The 19,545-nt window shown below is 44.7% G+C and overlaps 1 protein-coding gene across 2 annotated transcripts in view; it reads left to right on the forward strand.

Annotated features, from left to right (window-relative positions):
• sema3fb (sema domain, immunoglobulin domain (Ig), short basic domain, secreted, (semaphorin) 3Fb) overlaps positions 1-19,545 on the forward strand; it is a 209,152-nt gene that overhangs the window by 118,297 nt on the left and 71,310 nt on the right. For both annotated transcript variants that reach the window (XM_055648059.1, XM_055648060.1), the window contains exon 3: positions 18,723-18,883. In XM_055648059.1, the coding sequence (XP_055504034.1) occupies positions 18,723-18,883 (161 nt within the window). The remainder of the gene's footprint in view (positions 1-18,722; positions 18,884-19,545) is intronic.

Below are 19,545 nucleotides of genomic sequence, written 5' to 3' on the forward strand. Positions count from 1 at the left end.
CATGTACTCATGTAACTATGGGACACACTTATGGCCATAGATACAAAGAAACATATGGAAAATGACGAGCACAAAGATACATATGCTTTTACATACATTGCCATATTTCACACATGGTCATACATTAATATAGTAATAGATATTTGTGTGCTGGCATGTGCAGTAACTTAGAAGATCTCTAATTTTAAGTCACCCCTGCATTCTCTCTCTCCCCACCTCCCACACCCTAGGCGTCCTGCTAGTTCCACTGTTCATATACTTGTATCCCTTCGTTATCACGTCTTCCCTAACCAACAATGGACCATTATGGGCTCCACCCTTCCTTGGTCATCTGTTGCTGGCCCTGATTTGATCTGGCCTTTTTGTATCTCTAGTTTCCTACCCTCTACTTTAATACTGAAGAAGGGCTCCAACCCGAAATGTCACCCATTTTTTTTTCTCCAGAGATGCTGACCGACCCGCTGAGTTACTCCAGCGCTTTGTGTCTATCCTCTTGTGCATTCACTGACACTGGTGCTGGAAGTTGGACTCACACAAACATGAATGCACAAGGAGAATTAATGATGTTATAGCACATTGACGCACCAACATCGACAAAGATGCAAAAACAGTGGAATGAATCAAATGGTCAGTATCGGATAGCTTAGCCAATTTTTCATTTCCACTGAGCTCGGCTTAAAGGAATATTTGTGTAGGTCTCTAATTTGTGTGCAGTCCAATATGAGGTTTCATCCTATTTCCAATCATTAGGTTCACGCAAATTGGAGGAACAACCCCTCATATTTCGCTTGGGCAACTTACAAACCAGCGGTATGAATTTAATTTTTTTAATTTCAAGTAACACTTGAATTCCCCATCTCTCCGTCCCTCCCCCACCCTAGTCATCCTGCTAGTTTCACTATTCGCATCCATGTAGCCCTTTGTTATCACCTCTTCCACAGCCAACAATGGACCTTGTGGGATCCACCTTTCCCTGGTCGTCGATGTTGACTATTTTGTTCTGTACCTTTTCACAGCTCTTAGTTTCCCTCTCCCCTGACTCTCAGTTTGAAGAAGGGTCTCAGCCCGAAAGGTCACCTATTCCTTTTCTCCAGAGACGCTGCCTGACCCGCTGAGTTACTCCAGCATTTTGTGTCTATCTTTGGTGTAAACCACCATTTGCAGTTCCATTAAAATGCCCTATATTTACACACAGAAACACACAAGACCCACACGCACAAGCCTTTGAATATTTAGACCCATTCCCTTCAGTTACCGCTGTCCTTACAAAGCAGCAGGATTGACATTCCGAACTGCAAAGGAATTGTTTGCTTTCGATATTACTTTGTTGGTTGACTTAAGTGGATAGAGACGTTGAAAGTTGCTCGGCTTTGTGTGCAATAGCGGAGTTATTTAACAAGAGAGCTCTCTCTTCACACGTCGTTGGGGGAAAAAAGCACCCGCTGGCTTCAACTGAAGGTCACGCAGGGAAATGAACCATTTGATGCAGTTTGATAAGCCCTGACAATAACAGCAAGTGAGCAGAGAATGGAGACATTTAAGTGGGCATAAAGAGTGCTACACTGTGCATCTAAAAATATATATCTTTTGAGCGAGGAACGAGATTGTTATTGGGAAATTAAAGTGGGTTTAAGGTCTGACGGCTTCCTAAAGATAAATTAATCTCCGTCTTGCAACAGATGGAGAACACACCAAGTGGTCTTATCTCAGCACAGCCTTGAGAGCTCTCCAGCGATGCACGGAGCCAGATCTCGCAGCTTATTTGGGAGATAAACTCCACCATTTGGGACCTTCTGGGAGCTAAAGAGCACCAGTTTATACCTGCAGATCGAAGCTATAATTAGACAATTACTAGAGCATGTCAGACTTCTCACTGTTGACATGCGGGAGATTGACTGCAGATAGACACAAGATGCTGGAGTAACTCAGCGGGGCTGGCAGCATCTCTGGAGAGAAGGAATAGCCGACCTTTCGGGTTGAGGCTCTTCTTCAAATGGACTGCATCAGACTAACTACTGCAAAGTGCCCAAATAACACTGCGATATTAAAAGGTGGTGGGGAGGTCTATTACTTGACCATACCAAATTGGGACGGGTTGAAAACGTTGCCAAAAAGGCGAGTCACAAGTTCAATAACATTGGATTTGAAATATCCTGGGTTACTAGTGTGAATTTCATTAAACTTGGAAAGCTAATTTAATCCGTCGGCTCACTTCTACCAATTCTCGCGTTCACACTGCAATCTAACTGACCTCATCGACCACCATCTGTGCAACATCCTTTTATCCGTCCGATTAAATTAGTCAACAACATTTCGCATCGCTTGGCCTTAATGGCTCACAGGGGCTCTCTAAAGCCTTCTCTGTTATTGACCAGCATGGCTAATAGCATCTATTGACAGCTCTGTCAAATGAAATTAACACTAATGACAACATGTGCCAAGCAAGTGTCACTGCACAGTGTCTAGTGACAGGGCAAGTCTGGGGAACAGAGGTAACCCTGGTATCCGGCAGTATGCTGATTATATTTTGTGGCAGCACAGTGGCGCAGCAGTAGAGTCACTGCCTTCCAAAGTCAGAGACTCTGGTTCACTCCTGACCACGGGTGCTGTCTGAAAAGAGTTTGCACATTTTCCTTGTGACCGCGTGGGTTTTCTCACTCCGGTGCTCTGATTTCCTCCCGCATTTCAGAGACGTGCGGATTTCTAGGTTAATTGGCTTTTATAAATTGTCCCTGGAGTGTAGGATAGAACTAGTGGACAGGTTGATTGATGCTCAGCGTGGACTCGGTGGGCCGAAGGGCCTGTTTCTGCACTGTGTCTCTAAACTAAACTAAATGTCAACAAAATATGCACGGGACTACTATGCATATAAAATATAAACATCCACGACATTCATACACACAGACACACACATCGTTATCAGAAACTATTGATTGGCACATCCAATCTCTCACACAGGTCTTGCTGCTGATACTGTTTAATCTGTTTGCTGATTAAAGCCATTTGTATCCAAACTACTTTCCAACTACATTGTTATGTCTTACTATCAACCACCAAAGCTTTGCTTAACTACTGGTGAAAAATAAACACATTTATCAAGTGTTTTCAGAATTTCGCTTCATGTTCTCCTCCCACTCCCCCAGCATGGTGACTTCCTGGCATTTTAACCTGGCGTCTATGATTTATAGATGAACTTTGCTTTTTCCAGCAATTTAACTCTGTAAGAACCTCGGAGTGTTGTAAGTGGACTTTCAAAGAATGTTTCATTAGCTGTATGGTGTTTTGGGATGTCCTTAAGTAATTCCATGTACAAAGCATATGCCACTTTATGTATGTGTTACTGTCCCAGTTTTCTGTTCTACGTTTCCAAACCACCTGGGTTCCTGTCCTCCCTGTGGCTGGTCTGCCAACACATTGGGCAATGGCTATTCAGTCACCAACTAAACTCCACGATATTAGGTTGAGATGATGTAGGGAGCCACTGCAGTCAACATGCAGAGCGAGCTCCTTGAGAAGATAGACACAAAATGCAGGGGTAACTCGGCGGATCAGGCAGCATCTCTAGAGAAAAGGAGTAGGTGACGTTTCGGGTCAGAACCCTTAACAAATTCACAAGTTATAGGGGTAGAATTAGGCCATTCGGCCCATCAAGTCTACTCCACCATTCAATCATGGCGGATCTCTGCCTCCTCATCCCATTTTCCTGCCTTTTCCCCATAACCCTTGACGCCCGTTCTAATCAAGAATTTGTCTATCTATGCCTTACCATAGATATCCACTGATGGCCTCCATCTATGCCTTACCAAAATATCCACTGATGGCCTCCACAACCCTCTGTGGCAATGCGTTCCACAGATTGACTACCCTCTGACTGAAGAAGGCCTTCCTCATCTCTTTTCTAAAAGAACACCCTTTAATTCTGAGGCTATGACCTCTGGTCCTAGACTTTCCCACCAGTGGAAACATCCTTTCCACATCCACTCTATCTATGCCTTTCATTATTCTGTTTCACTGAGGTGTCCCCCCCCCTCCTCCCTCCCCCCCCCCCCCCCCCCCCCCCCCCCCCCTCACCTCAGCCCCCTCACCCAATTTCTAAACTCCAGCGAGTAGAGGTCCAGTCCTATCAAACGCTCAGATTGAGATATAGAAAAGACCCGAACAAAGCAGGGCTGGCAACCTTTGACCTCAGGAAGGGTGGAGTCCATAATGGCCCATTGTCGGAAATAAATCATTGCTCTAGCAGGGCAATCTACCACAAGGTATAAACACTGGTTAGTTTATACTTCAGATAACCCCAGTGTAATCTTCAAGAACAATACCTCATCTTTTATCTAAGTCTTTGGTACTCGATATTGAATTGAATAATCTCAGGTCACTAGGGTTTCCTGTTGTATCAGAATTCTCTTGTCAGGTTATCCATTGAAATCTGGCACAGAGGAGGTTGGAGATCGATTCCATTGAATGGCAGGACGGGCATGGGGCCAGGTGACCTATTCCTGCCCTTATTGTATTTTTTCTCTCGTATTTCTCTTGGCATCTGGAAAACCAGTTCAAAATCTTCTCAAAGTGTTTTGTGACATAGAACACTGTGCCCTAGAGGCTATAAGTAGCCACTGTACCATGAAATCAAAGTGATAAGTGTTTTAAGGCAAAGCCAAGGAGCCAAGAAAGACTTGCACTTATTTAGCATCTTTCATATCCCTTTCAGTGAGACTCAAAGGGCTTTACATCCAATGATGTGCTTTTTGCTGTGCAGTCGACATTATTATGTAGGAGACGCGGCTGCCAATTTTGCTAGCTTTCCACTGTGCCTTGGCACAAGCGACAATAAACTAAACTCAACTGGCACAGCGGTAGAATTGCTGCCTTACACCGGGTTCGATCCTGACTACGGGTGCTGTCTGTACGGAGTTTGTACATTCTCCCCGTGACCACGTGTGTTTTCTCCGAGATCTTCAGTTTCCTCCCACACTCCAGACGTACCGATATGTAGGTTAATTGGCTTGGTATAAGTGTAAATTGTCAATCGTGTGTGTAGGATAGTGTTAATGTGCGGGGATTGCTGGTCGGTGCGGACTCGGTGGGCCAAAGGGCCTGTTTCTAGTTATTCACGCTATTAGTGCCTCTTTAAAACCACAATGGTTCCACCAGCCCGGCGTGAGGGCCTGAACATCGGGCCATCCGGGGCGGCGACTGCGGGTGCTCGGAAGGCCCCGACCACGGATGAACACGGAGGGGAGGCTGGCTGGACTATGGTGCCTTCCTCACCTTGGTGCCATTTATGTTATGTTGTGTCATGGACTTTCTGTGTTTGTGCTTTTTTAAAATTTTTTATTCAATTTCAATTTTATTTTTAATATGTTTTATTATTTATTTATTATTTATTTTTATTAATCTTTTTTTTGTGATTTTTATATGATACTGCCTGTAAGGAAAATTCATTTCGTTGTCTCAAATTGAGACAATGACAATAAATTTGAATACAATACAAAGAATACAATACAATTTCTGCACTGTATCTCTAAACTAAACTAAACTAAACTAAACTAAACTCATTTGCTGATTCCTCTATGATGTTTATCACCTGTCTTTGCTCTTACCTCTATCTTAATCTGCAACATGCATGAAATCTGCATTGTGGACCCCAATGCCTGATTAATGAGCATATGGTTGATTGATGGTCAGCATGGACTTGGTGGGCTGAAGGGCCTGTTTCCATGCTGTAGCTCTCTGTGACATAAGTCACGGGATCCTTCTCCTTCTGTTTGCTCCACGCTGTGAATGCAGTTTTCTTCCTGTACAGCTGTGGACTGCAGGAATAATGACACCATCTGGTGCCTTCTGAAGCTCATGAATTCTACTGAGAAGCACTGTTTGAAAGCTATCATCAGATAAGAACGTATGTTCCTTTTAATCTAGCTTTATTTACCACCAATTCCTAATTTCACCCCCTGTCTAGGCCTCTATAGCTGGGATTTCCTCTCTAAATCTTCCTGTCTCTCTGCCACTTTTATTTCCTTAATGTTGATCCTTTAAACCATCTTCATTAACCAAGTAATTAGGTTTTGCTTTATATCTCCTTATGTGACTTGGTATGAAATACTCCTGAAAAAAATCCTGATTTGCACCTATGGCTGATATTTACCACAGTAAAGATGCTATTTAAATGCATATAAGTGTTATTGTTGCCTGAAATCAAATTTATTCCATCGTCTTTAGTTTTAAAGCAAGGATCTCCCCAAGCACCTTGTGTAGGAAGGAACTGCATGCGCTGGTTTACACCGGCGATAGACACAAAGTGCTGGAGGGACTCAGCGGGACAGGCAGCATCTCTGGAGAGCAGGAATAGGTGATGTTTCGGGCCGAGACCCTTCTCCAGACATCAAGCACCTTGTCTGAAGAAAGGTCCCGACCTGAAATGTCACCCATCCATTCCCTCTCCAGATGCTGCCCGACCCACCGAATTACCCGGGCAGTTTGCGTTTTGCACAGGTTTGCAGCATCTGCAGTTCCCTGTGTCACCTTGTCACGCTATTAGTGCCTCTTTAAAACCACAATGGTTCCCTTCTGCTAATCCACACAGAATGTGTGAATGTGTACTCCAGAGCAGGGAAGGCAAGCCTGAGCCTGTGTTTATTTCTCTCACGTTGAACCCCCTACCCAACCCAACCAAGCCTCGGATGTCACGGAGGAGTTGAGCAGAAACATTGCTCTTTCACTCTGGGTGGCAGAAAGCGTTAGCATATCACCCTTTCACCCCGGGATGCTGGCTTCAAATTCAGGCCACACTCTGACCGAGGGGGATAAAAGCAGCTTCTCTCACTGAAAGGGGGAACTCAACTGCAAGGGGGCGGGGGGGTAGAACCGAGTATATGGTTTCACCTTATCAAGGTGGGATCAAATTCCACCTGACAGAATGGGAATGAAAGTCCTTCTCTTGTGTCTGTACGTGTGGCACGGCCGCTTCACCTCGAAGGCTCGGACGGAGAAAGCCACGGTCTTGTATCCGGCGTTGCCTTATCGGGGTTGCGTGGGGTTAGATGGTAATCGCAGCCCTGACCTCCCTGCACCAGCAACCCTGTGCTTCTCCACCCCGCCCCGCTGATTGTTACAGCGATCCTTTTACAGCAGCGGAACGTGTGGGACTTAAACGACAATTAATGACAGTGACCCATGTGTCGGTTTCCTGTGTCGATTTCCTCTCGTACTCCTGGCCGTTTCATACACAAAGTCGTTTTGTTCCCCTCTCCTCACCTCTTACCCTAGTCCCAACCATGATAAGAGACCGATTTGTGTCATTTGCGTTCGCTGCTGCATTGACATCGATCCCAGCAGCTGACTGGGGTCATATGTGTGATCAGAACCACCCCCGTTGCCCAGCTTTTCCCCACCCACCCCGATACAGGTGGTGCTCCCCTGTCAGGAAGGACATCCGCTGGGGCCAGTGGGAATCGCGGTGTTGTGGAGATTTCAAGTCTCGGTGAATAGATTCCCAGATGCTGCCAGTCGGAGCACCTGTGCCCAGAGCTACGGTTACACCAGCTGTGCAGGCACCACCCAAGGTCTGGATTAAGGCAGCAGGAAATTGGAATAGCAGATCCTCTCCTGGAGGTTGTTGTCCTGAGAAACGGAGCCACTCTGCTCCAGCAGTCTCTTTGTCCGCTAGTTTATGTTTACGTGGCCACGTTAACCCATCAAGAAGCCATCGAGGAGAGTTTCGAACGCAATCACTTGCCCTTCCAGCCTTATCTTTTACAGGTGATTTTACAAGGCTTTAGACTTTAGACCTACAGCGCGGAAACAGGCCATTCGGCCCATCCAGTCCACACCAACCAGCGATCACCCCCATACACTAGCACTATCCTGCACACTTGGGACAATTTACAATTGTTTGTACTGGAGCCAATTAACCTATAAACCTGTACGTCTTTGTAGTGTGGGAGGAAACCGGAGCAAACCCACAGGGAGAATGTACTAACTCTGTGCAGACAGCACCTGTAGTCAGGATTGAACTCTAGGCTCTTGTGCTGCCCGTGAATTATTTATTGGAAAGGGATTCTTGCCTTCAATGCCAAATTTTGAAGAGGAGCTCTCACTAGCACAGGTCCACTTGTATAAAGGAACACTATTCAGTAATGGATTTGTTTAAGAAAGAACACACCATTCAATCACGTTTTCAGGAGAGGCACTCATCCTTAATGGTGCCTTATAAGGCAGTACACTCATCATGAGTGATCCCTTTTAATGAGAAGCATTTTCCACAAGTATGCCTTTTATAGAGTAACATTCTCATCTATGTTTCTGGTCAAGAGAAACATTTGCCAAATAGCCTTTCTCCTACAGTAATCAAAACATATTTCTTCACTGCATCTTCTTAAAAAAAACTGAATTGCTTAGAACAAATATTTACTTCTGTTGACATTTACAGTGATTGGTTTGATAACACAAAGAATATGATGATTTGACTCGGTGTTAGGAGAGCACAGTGGTACACAGCAGTAGAGTTACTGCCCCACAGCACCAGAGACCCGGGTTCGCTCCTGACCTCAGGTGCTGCCTGTGTGGAGTTTGCATGTTCTCCCTGTGACTGCCTGGGTGCTCTGGTTTCCTCCCATATCGCAAAGACGTGAGGGTTTGTAGGTTGATTGGCCTCTGTAAGAAAATCGCCCCTAATGTGTAAGGAGTGGTTGCAAAAGTGGGATAACATAGAATTAATATGAACGGGTCAGTGCAGACTCGGTGGGCCGAAGGGCCTGTTTCCAGGCTGTATCTCTAAACTAAACTAAGGTCTGGCTATGAGGAATTGTAGAGTTATCAGTATCAAACGGCCTGGTTAATGCATTCAAGAATGAACTGTGCTGTCCACTTGTGAAAGTGGCGGCCAGCTTTGTTAAGTTAAATCAGTCTTTGCTTTGTATTGACTCACCTGAAGTTACTTTAAAAATGAATTCAGCGGGTGAAAGAATCTGTTCATGCTTTGCTTGAGCAAAAAATGTAAAGAATTAAAGCTGACCCTGCTGCTCATAGGAATAGGAAAAAAAAGATTTTTACTGCTATGTGGCATGAATCCAAATCAACCAATATAACACAGAGTCAAGCCCTTGGTCCATTTCAGTGGTTCGTGAGCAGTGATCTCATGGAGATTAATGGATTCAGACTGGGTTTAGGTTTATTATTGTCATGTGTACTGAGGTACAGCAAAAAACGTTGTGTTTTTATGCTCTCGCATCAGATCAGATCATACTATATATAAATACAATCAAGTCAAATCAAGTACTTTAGATATAGCAAAGAGGAAGATACAGAGTGTAGAGTATAGTTCTCAGCATTGTAGTGCATCAGTCCATAGACAAAGTTCAATATTCCTAATCGGGTCGAGGTGAATCAGACACTACCCTAGCTGTTGCAAGTACCGTTCAGAAGCTGATAACAGGACAGAAGCTGTTCCTAAGTCTGGTGGTAGTGCTACTGTACCTTCTGCTGGACTGGAGCAGGGAGGGGGGAATTTGAATACAATTTAGAAATCTTCCACATGAAACATGTGCTTATATTGCTGCAACTGTATCCATGTTTGCTGCCTAAAAAGGCGCGTCCCTTTAGAAAGGAGATGAGGAGGAATTTCTTTAGTGAGAGGGTGGTAAATCTGTGGAATTCATTTTCACAGAAGGCTGTGGAGGCCAATTTAATGGATATTTTTAAGCCGGAGATTGACTGATCCTTGTGTGTCAGGGGTTTTGGGGAGAAGGCAGGAGAATGGGGTTGAGAGGGAAAGATAGATCAGCCATGATTGAATGGTGAAGCAGACTTGATGCGCCTAATTCTGCTCCTATAACCTATGAACCTATGAACTTGTGAACACATCTTTCCTGGAATGGGGTAATCAAAGCTGTAGTCCAAATGCAGCATGACTGAAAATCCTATAGAGCTGTATCAGCAGGTAGAGTATACCTCCGGGCCTGAGCCTGGAAAGGAATCGGAACATGTGTTTGCAATATATTTAGGGTATCCGAGCTGGGATTTTGTAATTGTGGACATGTTAATGTGACAAACTTTCTTTAAGCAAAAACTGTGTTCTTCTGCCAGTTCTGCAAAGCTTCAAAGCTGAGCAGCAGCTCCCGGAGAACCAGAGAGGGGGATTACTCCACAGATGTTGAAAAGGTCACTGGTGCATCGCCTTGGTGCTTTGACTCAATCTGAGTGTACTTTAGGAGTCTTTGTTCAAACAAATTGATATTAAAGTGTAGGGGCAATAAATGGATCTGGAAGGCAGCCTGGAATTTATGGTGTGTATGCTATCTTTCCCATTCTGTGAGAGGCATTGTGTTTTGACAGTAATTGTAGCCACCGTGACCCCTGCTAAGAGGGAACATATTTCTGCTTTTGTCAGAGAGATTAAAATAAAATTGTGATTGCATGTTATAAATGAACACGTGAAATGTAAGGACAGGTTACCAGATAAGTGTTCTGCAAATAATTACACCAGGCAACTTCAGGCTGGAGAGATCAGTAATGTTTTATGCTGGTTTTCACCTGAATAGATTTCAGTTTACATTCCCCTCTCTCTTACTCAATATACTTGATTAGGGCTGAAAGGCAGATAATAAAGGGAGCCTGAGAGTGAGGATGGATGCCTCCCCTCCTCTCTGCTGTTGCTAAATTGTGAAAATAAATATCAGGCTACCAATGAATACACTGGATGCCAAGGTTTGGCTTGGACAAGTTTGCTTTGTGTTAGAACACTAGAGTCAATTCTCAGCTGTAAAAATAAAGGCACTGGCTGACACCGAGCATCAGACTCACCTTTCACCCATGAGACGGACACAAAAAGCTGGAGTAACTCAACGGGTCAGGCAGCATCTCTGGAGAAAAGGAATAGGTGACGCTTTGGGATGAGACCCTTCTTCAGACTGAGAGGCAGGGGAGAAGGAAACGAGAGATATGAAAAGGTACATAGTACAAATGAATGAAAGGTATGCAAAAGGACAAATCAAAGCCAGCAACGATGATCAAGGAAAGGTGGAGCCCACAATGGTCCATTGTTGTCATTCACTTGTTCTATGTTTCTCTCTCCCCTGAAGAAGGGTCTCAACCCGAAACATCACCGATTGCTTTTCTCCAGTGATGCTGCCTGACCCGCTGAGTTACTCCAGCATTCTTTGTCTATCTATGCTGTAAAACAGCATCTGCAGTTCCTTCCTAGGCATTTCACATTTAAGAGTTGGTTTTGGATCTAACCCAGACAAACAGCATTAAAGCACCCCTCTTTCTCTGCCCCTCTCTGTCTGTAGGGTCTCCGATATACTGTATTAGAACGACACCCATTAGTCTCGGGGATGAGAGTCTGACTGAAGTCCTCACTGAAGGGTGAACTGCCATACATCCTTTGACCCTCTGTGGCAGAATTGGATGGCACAACACCCCGTCCAAGAAAATTAACAATTTGTGTTTTCAATATCGTGCCAAGTAAATATCAGAAGGTGATTCGGGGATTGCATAATGCAATTGGCATCACTCTTGTTATTGAAATTTAACAAGGCATTTTATAAAAATATTCAGAGCAGAATTGAATTGTGAAGAAATACAATCCTCACAAAACTGCCAAGAAGTTGGATACAAACTTCAAGCCCGAATGACAACCATGCCTTCAGGAGGGGTTCTAAATTTAGCCTGACTCTGTGGGACAAATGAAAGAATTGCATTGATGTAACGCCTTTCACGACCTCCAGGCATAAGATGCTTTATAGCCAAGCGAGCACTTTTTGCGTTGTAGTCATTAAGGAAGGAAAAATGCTGACCGAATTGTGTTTGTGCAGAGCAAGCTTGACTAACACCAATGTGAAAAGCACCAGATTAACTGTTCCCGAGGCACAAGGAACCGCAGTTGCTGGAAGTGTACAAAATCATGAAAAGAATAGATCGGGTAAATGCACAGATTGGTTTGCTCAGACTAAGGGAATCGAGAGCCAGAGGACATAGGTTTAAGGTGAGGGGGGAAAGATTTAATGGGAACCTGAGGGGTAACTTTTTTACACAAAGGGTGGTGGGTGTATGGAACAAGCTGCCGAAGGAGGTAGTTGAGGCAGGTACCATTGCAATGTTCAAGAGACATTGAGAGGCACATGGATAGGGTACGTTTAGAGGGATATGGACCAAAAGCAGGCTGGTGGGACTAGTTTAGATGGGGCATGTTGGGCAGTGTTGGGAAAATTGGGCTGAATGCCCTGTTTCCACACTCTAGGACTCTCTAATCTTGAGTAAAACACAAAGTGCTGGAGTAACTCAGCTGGTCAGGCAGCATCTGTGGAGGGAATGGACCCATTATGTGAAAAAGTTGCTTGGCAGGTTCCTTTTAAATCTTTCCCCTCCCACCTTAAGTCTATGCCCGCCAGTCTTTGACTCCCCTACCCTGGGGAAAAAAACTGTGGCTATTTATTCCATCTGTGCCCCTCACGGTTTTATAAACCTTTATACAGTCACCCCTCAGCTTCCTCTGCTGAAGGAGAAAGTTAACGCAGGCAGGTGGGACTAGTGCAGACGGGACACGTTGGTCAGTGTGGGCAAGTTGGGCTGATGGGCCTGTTTCCACGCTGTACGAGTCTATGACTTTATTATCCAGCCTCCCCTTGTATCTCAACCCCCACCCACAAGACCTGGTAGGATCCTTATGAATCTGGTCTGCGCCATTCAGTTTAATGACATCCTTCCTAGAGCTAGGCAACCAGAACTGTGTGCAGCCAGTGCCAGATTTAGATGAAGAGAGGCTCTAGGCTGTTCCACTTGTGAGGCCCCTCCCAATCCCCCACCCTCACGGCTAGAGGAAGATGGTCCACCAGATTGACACCAATTTGCAGCCGAGTGTGGCCCATGAGACAGGGGCTGGAAAGCTGCACTTTATTTATTTAGGGGCTGGAAAGCTGCACTTTATTTATTTATTAATTATCTATTTGTTTGCTTATTTATTTATTTATTTATTGCCAGTGCTAGTGTCGAGTTATCAGCTTAAAACACTATTATTCTGAAATGGAGGGCAAGGAAAATTACTGAAGGCCTGTTCCGAGACTGCAGTGTATTGTGACAGCATATGTAAGAAAGGCCTATGACAGTGTCAAAAATATTATACACTTGGCTGGAGGCCCCCTAGATTTCGATACCCTAGGCTTCAGCCTATGAAGTCTAATCGTAAATCCGGCTCTGTGTGCAGCACCCAACCTGACCTTACCGATGTCTTGTACAGCTGTAACATCATGTTGCAGCTCCGGTTCTCAATATCCTGACCAATAAAGACAAGCATGTCAAACACCATCTTCCCCACCCTGTTCACCTATATTTACACCTTCCTCCAGCAGAGAGTTTGTTGCTCAGGAAGATTGATCTCAAAATCTATCTCCAGCCCACCGTTGCCATTCAGTAAAGGTATATTTTTGAAGTGACTCACTGATTTTATTTTTCTCTTGGTTTACTTGGAGATTCTTCTCTGATTCCGAGCAACATCGGGAAAATCTGTAACACTCAATCCGGAACTGGTGTATCCGAGGAAAATTTAAAGATAACAAGAGGCTATTTCCCTTGTATACAAGAATATACAACATAAAGATAACAGAGTCACATCGTCATGCAGAATGGATACAGGCCCTTCAACCTAATGGGCTGTGACAGTGGTGCAGCGGTAGAGCTGCTACCTCACAGCGCCAGAGACCCAGGTTTGATCCTGACTACAGGTGCTGTCTGTACATAGTTTGCACATTCGCCCTTGAATGCATGAGATTGTCCCGTTCTCCAAAGACATGTGAGTTTGTAGGTTAATTTGACTTCGGTAAAGTTGTAAATTGTTCCTAACGTGTAGGATAGTGCTAGTTGACGGGGTGATCGCTGGTCAATAGACAATACTCAATAGGTGCAGGAGTAGGCCACTCGGCCCTTCGAGCCTGCACCGCCATTCAAGGTGATCATGGCTGATCATCCCCAATTCTGATCATGGTTGATCATGGCTGATTATCCCCAAACCGTTCCTGCCTTCTCCCCATATCCCCTGACTCCGCTATTTTTAAGAGCCCTTTCTAGCTCTCTCTTGAAAGTATCCAGAGAACTGGGCTCCACCGCCCTCTGAGGCAGAGAATTCCACAGACTCACAACTCTCTGTGAGAAAAAGTGTTTCCTCGTCTCCGGTCAGCGCGGACACGGTGGGCCTGATTCCGCTGGATCTCTGGTCTAAAGTCTAAATGTACAAACTTTGTATAGACAGCACCCATAGTCAGCATCAAACCCGGGTCTCTGCTGCCATAAGGCAGCAACTCTACTGCTGCACCACTGTGCCGCTGCATCATGTTGAATAGCAGAGGAGGTTTGGAGAGGCGTTTGGCTTACTCCTCTAGTTTCTAGTACATTGGCACTGTGACTAACAGGAGCAGCCCAGCTACTAATTAATTGCACAACTGCAGATCACACCTGACCAATGTGGTTGAGAACCACATCATACGTCGCACTTACCAGCCAAACCATTCGATGACACGGATCTGTGGTTCAAACCAGGCCATGTTTTATCTTAATGAAATATGTTGCTTGTGTTACAAAACATGACCTAAATTGCAGGGTTAGAAATCCTGGTTAGTTCAACAAGAAAGCTTGACAACAAAGCTCCCATTCATGCCCACAGCCAGAGGAGGCTGCTTTTCAGATTTCATGGCTCTCTGGTCCTTCGGTAATGAGCTCTTTGGTGAAAGTATGATGGATGTAATGCAAGAAATAATAATTATTATTATCACAATTTACTGTTGAGCAAGGTATGTTTATGCAACTGAAACTTCCGGGCTCTTGGCCTGCAGGCTATTTCCAGCCAAGGGTCCACTTTAAAGTGGATTTTTGATGGCTTGTAGACACGAAGCAGGTGAAAAATAATTCTAATGGCCTTCACTGCAGGAAGAACTACTGTCAGGGCCTCTTGAAAGGGAAACTGTCCATCAGAACCTGGTTTAGTTTAGTCAAACAGGACCTTCGGCCTACCAAGACTGCGTAGACTAACAATCACCCGCACACTAGTCCAATGTCACCCCATTTTTGCATCCTACACAGAAGAAAATTAACCTACAAACCTGCACGTCTTTGGAATGTGGGAAGAAACAAGAGAACCCGGAGAACGTACAAACTGGGTCACAGGGAGAATGTACAAACTCCATACAGACAGCACCTGCTGTCAGGATCAAACCCGGGTCTCTGGTGCTGTAAGGCAGCAACTCTACCACTGCGATACCGTGCCGTGCCACAATAAGATGGTCGCTGGACATTAGGGGCAGCGTTATTAGGTTTAAAAAGTGTTAAATGTCTACATTATGGCAGTCAGTTCTAGAACCCTGGAGTTTAGAAGAATGAGAGGGGATCTCATTGAAACATATAAGATTGTTAAGGGCTTGGACACACTAGAGGCAGGAAACATGTTCCCGATGTTGGGGGAGTCCAGAACCAAGGGCCACAGTTTAAGAATAAGGAGTAAGCCATTTAGTAAGCCAGGAGACGAGGAAACACTTTTTCTCACAGAGAGTGGTGAGTCTGTGGAATTCTCTGCCTCAGAGGGCAGTGGAGGCAGGTTCTCTGGATGCTTTCAAGAGAGAGCTAGATAGGGCTCTTAAAAATAGCGGAGTCAGGGGATATGGGGAGAAGGCAGGAACGGGGTACTGATTGGGGATGATCAGCCATGATCACATTGAATGGCGGTGCTGGCTCGAAGGGCCAAATGGCCTACTCCTGCACCTATTGTCTATTGTCTAACCCAAGTTATAAAGCACCCACAGTCAGGATCGAACCCGAGTCTCTGGCGCCATAAAAGGCAGCAGCTCGACCACTATGCTACTGTGTCGCCCTAACTTATTTATACACAGTGGTTTGGCAGCAGGAGTTTTTGTCAGGGGGATTGGATGTGGGAAGTGGGGGAGAGAGGAAGAGTCTCAATGTTTGTGACTGACTGGCCCTCACAGTCAACGTATCACCATTACAAGTCCCCACAGTAACACAGGCCGACCTGTCACTAAATGACTGACTGGCCCCCAGAGTTACACACAGCTCCCATAACTATGTGGACTGTTTGACCTCTAGAATTACTGCAGCATTGCAGACAACTGACCCCATAGTAACACAAAGACACATTGCAAAGAGATTGACTGACCACACAATATTAGGTGACTAACTGACCCTGAGAATAAACATAGCCTATTATTTTGAGATCAACAAACCGCACAGAAATGTGGTAGATTGGATGTTAGTATCCCTTGACCAACAGAGGCACGGTGGGTGGGTGGCAGAATTTTTTATTCAAGGCAGGCAAAAACATACTGAAAACGGGGTCCTGTAATTAGGATTCCTAATGCCATTTTATTAAAAATTAAACATTGTGTTTAGCGCCAAATGCTTGTAAAATCTGGCAGCATGTGCACTTCTGCCAGAATGACACCCACAATGTTATATTTAATTGATCAGTTGGAGTAGGTTGTTCCCCAACACAACAAGGATGTCTGTAGTTTCTTTAGACTTTTAGAGTTTAGAGATGCAGCGCGGAAACAGGCCCTTCAGCCCACAGAGCCCGTGCTGAGCAGCGATCACCCCGTCCACCAGCACTATCCTACACACTAGGAACAATTTACAATTTAACTGAAAACAATTAACCTACAATCCTGTACGTCTTTGGAGTGTGGGAGGAAACCGAAGCACCCGGAGAAAACCCATGTAGCCAAAGGGAGAACGTGCAAACTCCACACAGACAGCACCCGAGGTGAGGATCAAACCCGGGCCTCTGGAGCTGTGAGGCAGCAGCTCTACCGCCGCGCCACTGTGCCACCCCACACGATGTTTTGAGTCAAGATCCTTCTACCGCCGCGCCCACTGTGCCACCCCACACGATGTTTTGAGTCAAGATCCTTCTACTGATTGATGGAGTAGAGGAGAGAAAGCTGGTAAAGAGAGGTGATAATAATAATAATAAATTGAATTTATATAGCGCTTTTCAAGGACTCAAAGTCGCTTTACAAGACAAGGCAAACAAAAAACAAAAACAAAAACAAAACAAAAACAGAACACAAACAAGAGCACAAGAGGCAATTAGTAATAGGTGATGGGAGCGGTAGGGCAAGAATTGGCAAGTGATATGTTGACAATTTACAATTTTATCGAAGCCAATTAGCCTACAACCCTGTGTGTCTTTTGAGTGTGGGAGGAAACCAGAGCAGCTGGAGAAAACCCACGGGGTCACAGGGAGAACGTGCAAACTCCACTCCGACAGCACCCGAGGTGAGGATCGAACCCGGGTCTCTGGCGCCACTGTGCCACCCGATATGGGGCTGAATTATGTATGCTTTATCTGTCCCACTAGCCCATTTTTTGTGAGAAGAACGGTCGACTTTAACTTCCTCGAGGCAGATCACATCTTATCACCGCTGTAATACTGAGTTGGTGATGTACCGTCTGTATTAAGAGTTGAAGACAGTGTAAATCTACAAACATAAAGTTTCCTGTAGGACTGCACCAGGTGCTAAATGCAGCAGCTTGATTTTATTCCATAATTTTCCTTTAAGATAAAGGTCAAAGATGCTTCATTTCAAAGGCTGTTGTTGCAGTTATTGTGAAAATAGTTTGTCGGATGAGCATGGTGCAGTAATTAAAAAAAAAAAATTTAATAATGAGGAATGCCGCCTGGATTAGAGAGTTTCAGCTACATGGCAGAGGTTGGGTAGATGGGGATTGTTTTCTCTGGAACATCAGAGGTTGAGGGGAGACTTGATAGAAGTATACAACATTATGAGGTATTTTTCCCAGGGTGGCAATGTCGAACTCTAATGGGCATGGCTAAAGGTGAGAAGGGAGAGACTTTAGAGAGCTGAAGGGCCTCTTCTCTAAAGTCTACTCTATAATGTGTATATATTTATACAATGGTATATGGACACATTGATCTGTTCTGTATTCATGCCTACTATATTTTGTTGTGCTGAAGCAAAGCAAGAATGTCATTGTCCTATCTGGGACACATGACAATAAACTCTCTTGAATCTTGAATCTCTTGAATCTTGAAGCGTCTCCCTTTCTGATTAGAGGGCATGGCTGTAAGGTGAGAGGGGGAAGGTTTAATGGAGATGTGCAGGGCATGTTTTTTACACAGAGTAGTAGGGGCCTGGAACACATTGCCAAGGGTGGTGGTGGAGGCAGATACGATAGTGGAGTTTCAGAGACTTTTGGACAGGCACGTGGGAGTGCAGGGAATAGAGGGAAATGGACCATGTACAAGCAGATGAGATCTGTTTAATGGTATCATGTTCAGCACAAAGGGCCCGTTCCTGTGCTGTACTGTTCTATGTTCTATGTCTAAAGATGAGACCTCTATCGTTCCTCAGATAGCTGCTGGTTCAGGTCTGCCTGCAGGAAGGGGGTGATGTTGTTCTGCAGTTGGAACACTTTTATCTGTCTGCACCCTGTTTACCGTAGATAGGCACAAAATGCTGGAATAACTCAGTGGGACAGGCGGCGGCATCTCTGGAGCAAAGGAGTGGGTGATATTTCGGGTCGAGACCCTTCTGCAGACTGGGCCCCAACTCGAAACGTCACCCATTTCTTCTCTCCAGAGATGCTGCCTGTCCCGCTGAGTTACTCCAGCATTTTGTGCCTGTCTTGGGTTTAAACCAGCATCTGCAGTTGCTTCCTACACACTGTTTACCAAATCTGTCTGTCCTTTTGTCCCCTTGCAGAGCTACAGCAATCAAACACAGCACGGCACTACAACCTCCTGCAAAACACCACCGACTACCGCATCCTGCTAATGGATGAAGATCACGACCGCATGTACGTGGGCACCAAGGACTACATTGTCTCCCTGGACCTGCACAACATCAACCGGGAACCTTTATTAGTAAGAGAAACGTTCTTGTGCACACAGCTCTCATTAAACTCTCAACAAAATCTGCAGGTTTTTATGCCACAATGTCAAGGGACATATGCACATCCATCAAATACTAACATTAGACCCAACTCAGTGCTTTTAATTCTCTATCCCAGTCATAAAATCAATACTTAGTGCATTGATGTTGTATACGTTTATGTAACTGTATACACAGTGCAAATAATCCCTTATGCGTTTATGTGTTATATTGCCACTTACCTAAACCATGCATATAACTGTGGTGAATGCAACCATACATAATAACATACTGTATACAGACCATGTTACCCTCCACAGTCTGTAGAATTCTAAATACATTGCCTCATGCCTAGTAAAAGAGGCATGTTTAGACTGAGGATTATACACAATATATACACCATAAATGCCTATACGTATCATTTTATATCCTGTCTCTATTTTCCTTTGGAACCATTTATAGAATATAATCTTTATGATACTGCGTAATGTATATAAGTATATGCAGCCTGGTATTCAGTGCAAATAACCAATTATATATTGTGTGTACATATGTATATACAATGTATGTACTGTAACTACATAGCACCTTTCCCAATGACTATAATATTCTGTACGCAATTGATGTAATTGGTGCAAATAGGGACAAATACTGC

Source organism: Leucoraja erinacea, chromosome 16 (assembly GCF_028641065.1).
Source record: "Leucoraja erinacea ecotype New England chromosome 16, Leri_hhj_1, whole genome shotgun sequence".
Taxonomy (NCBI): Eukaryota; Metazoa; Chordata; class Chondrichthyes; order Rajiformes; family Rajidae; genus Leucoraja; species Leucoraja erinaceus.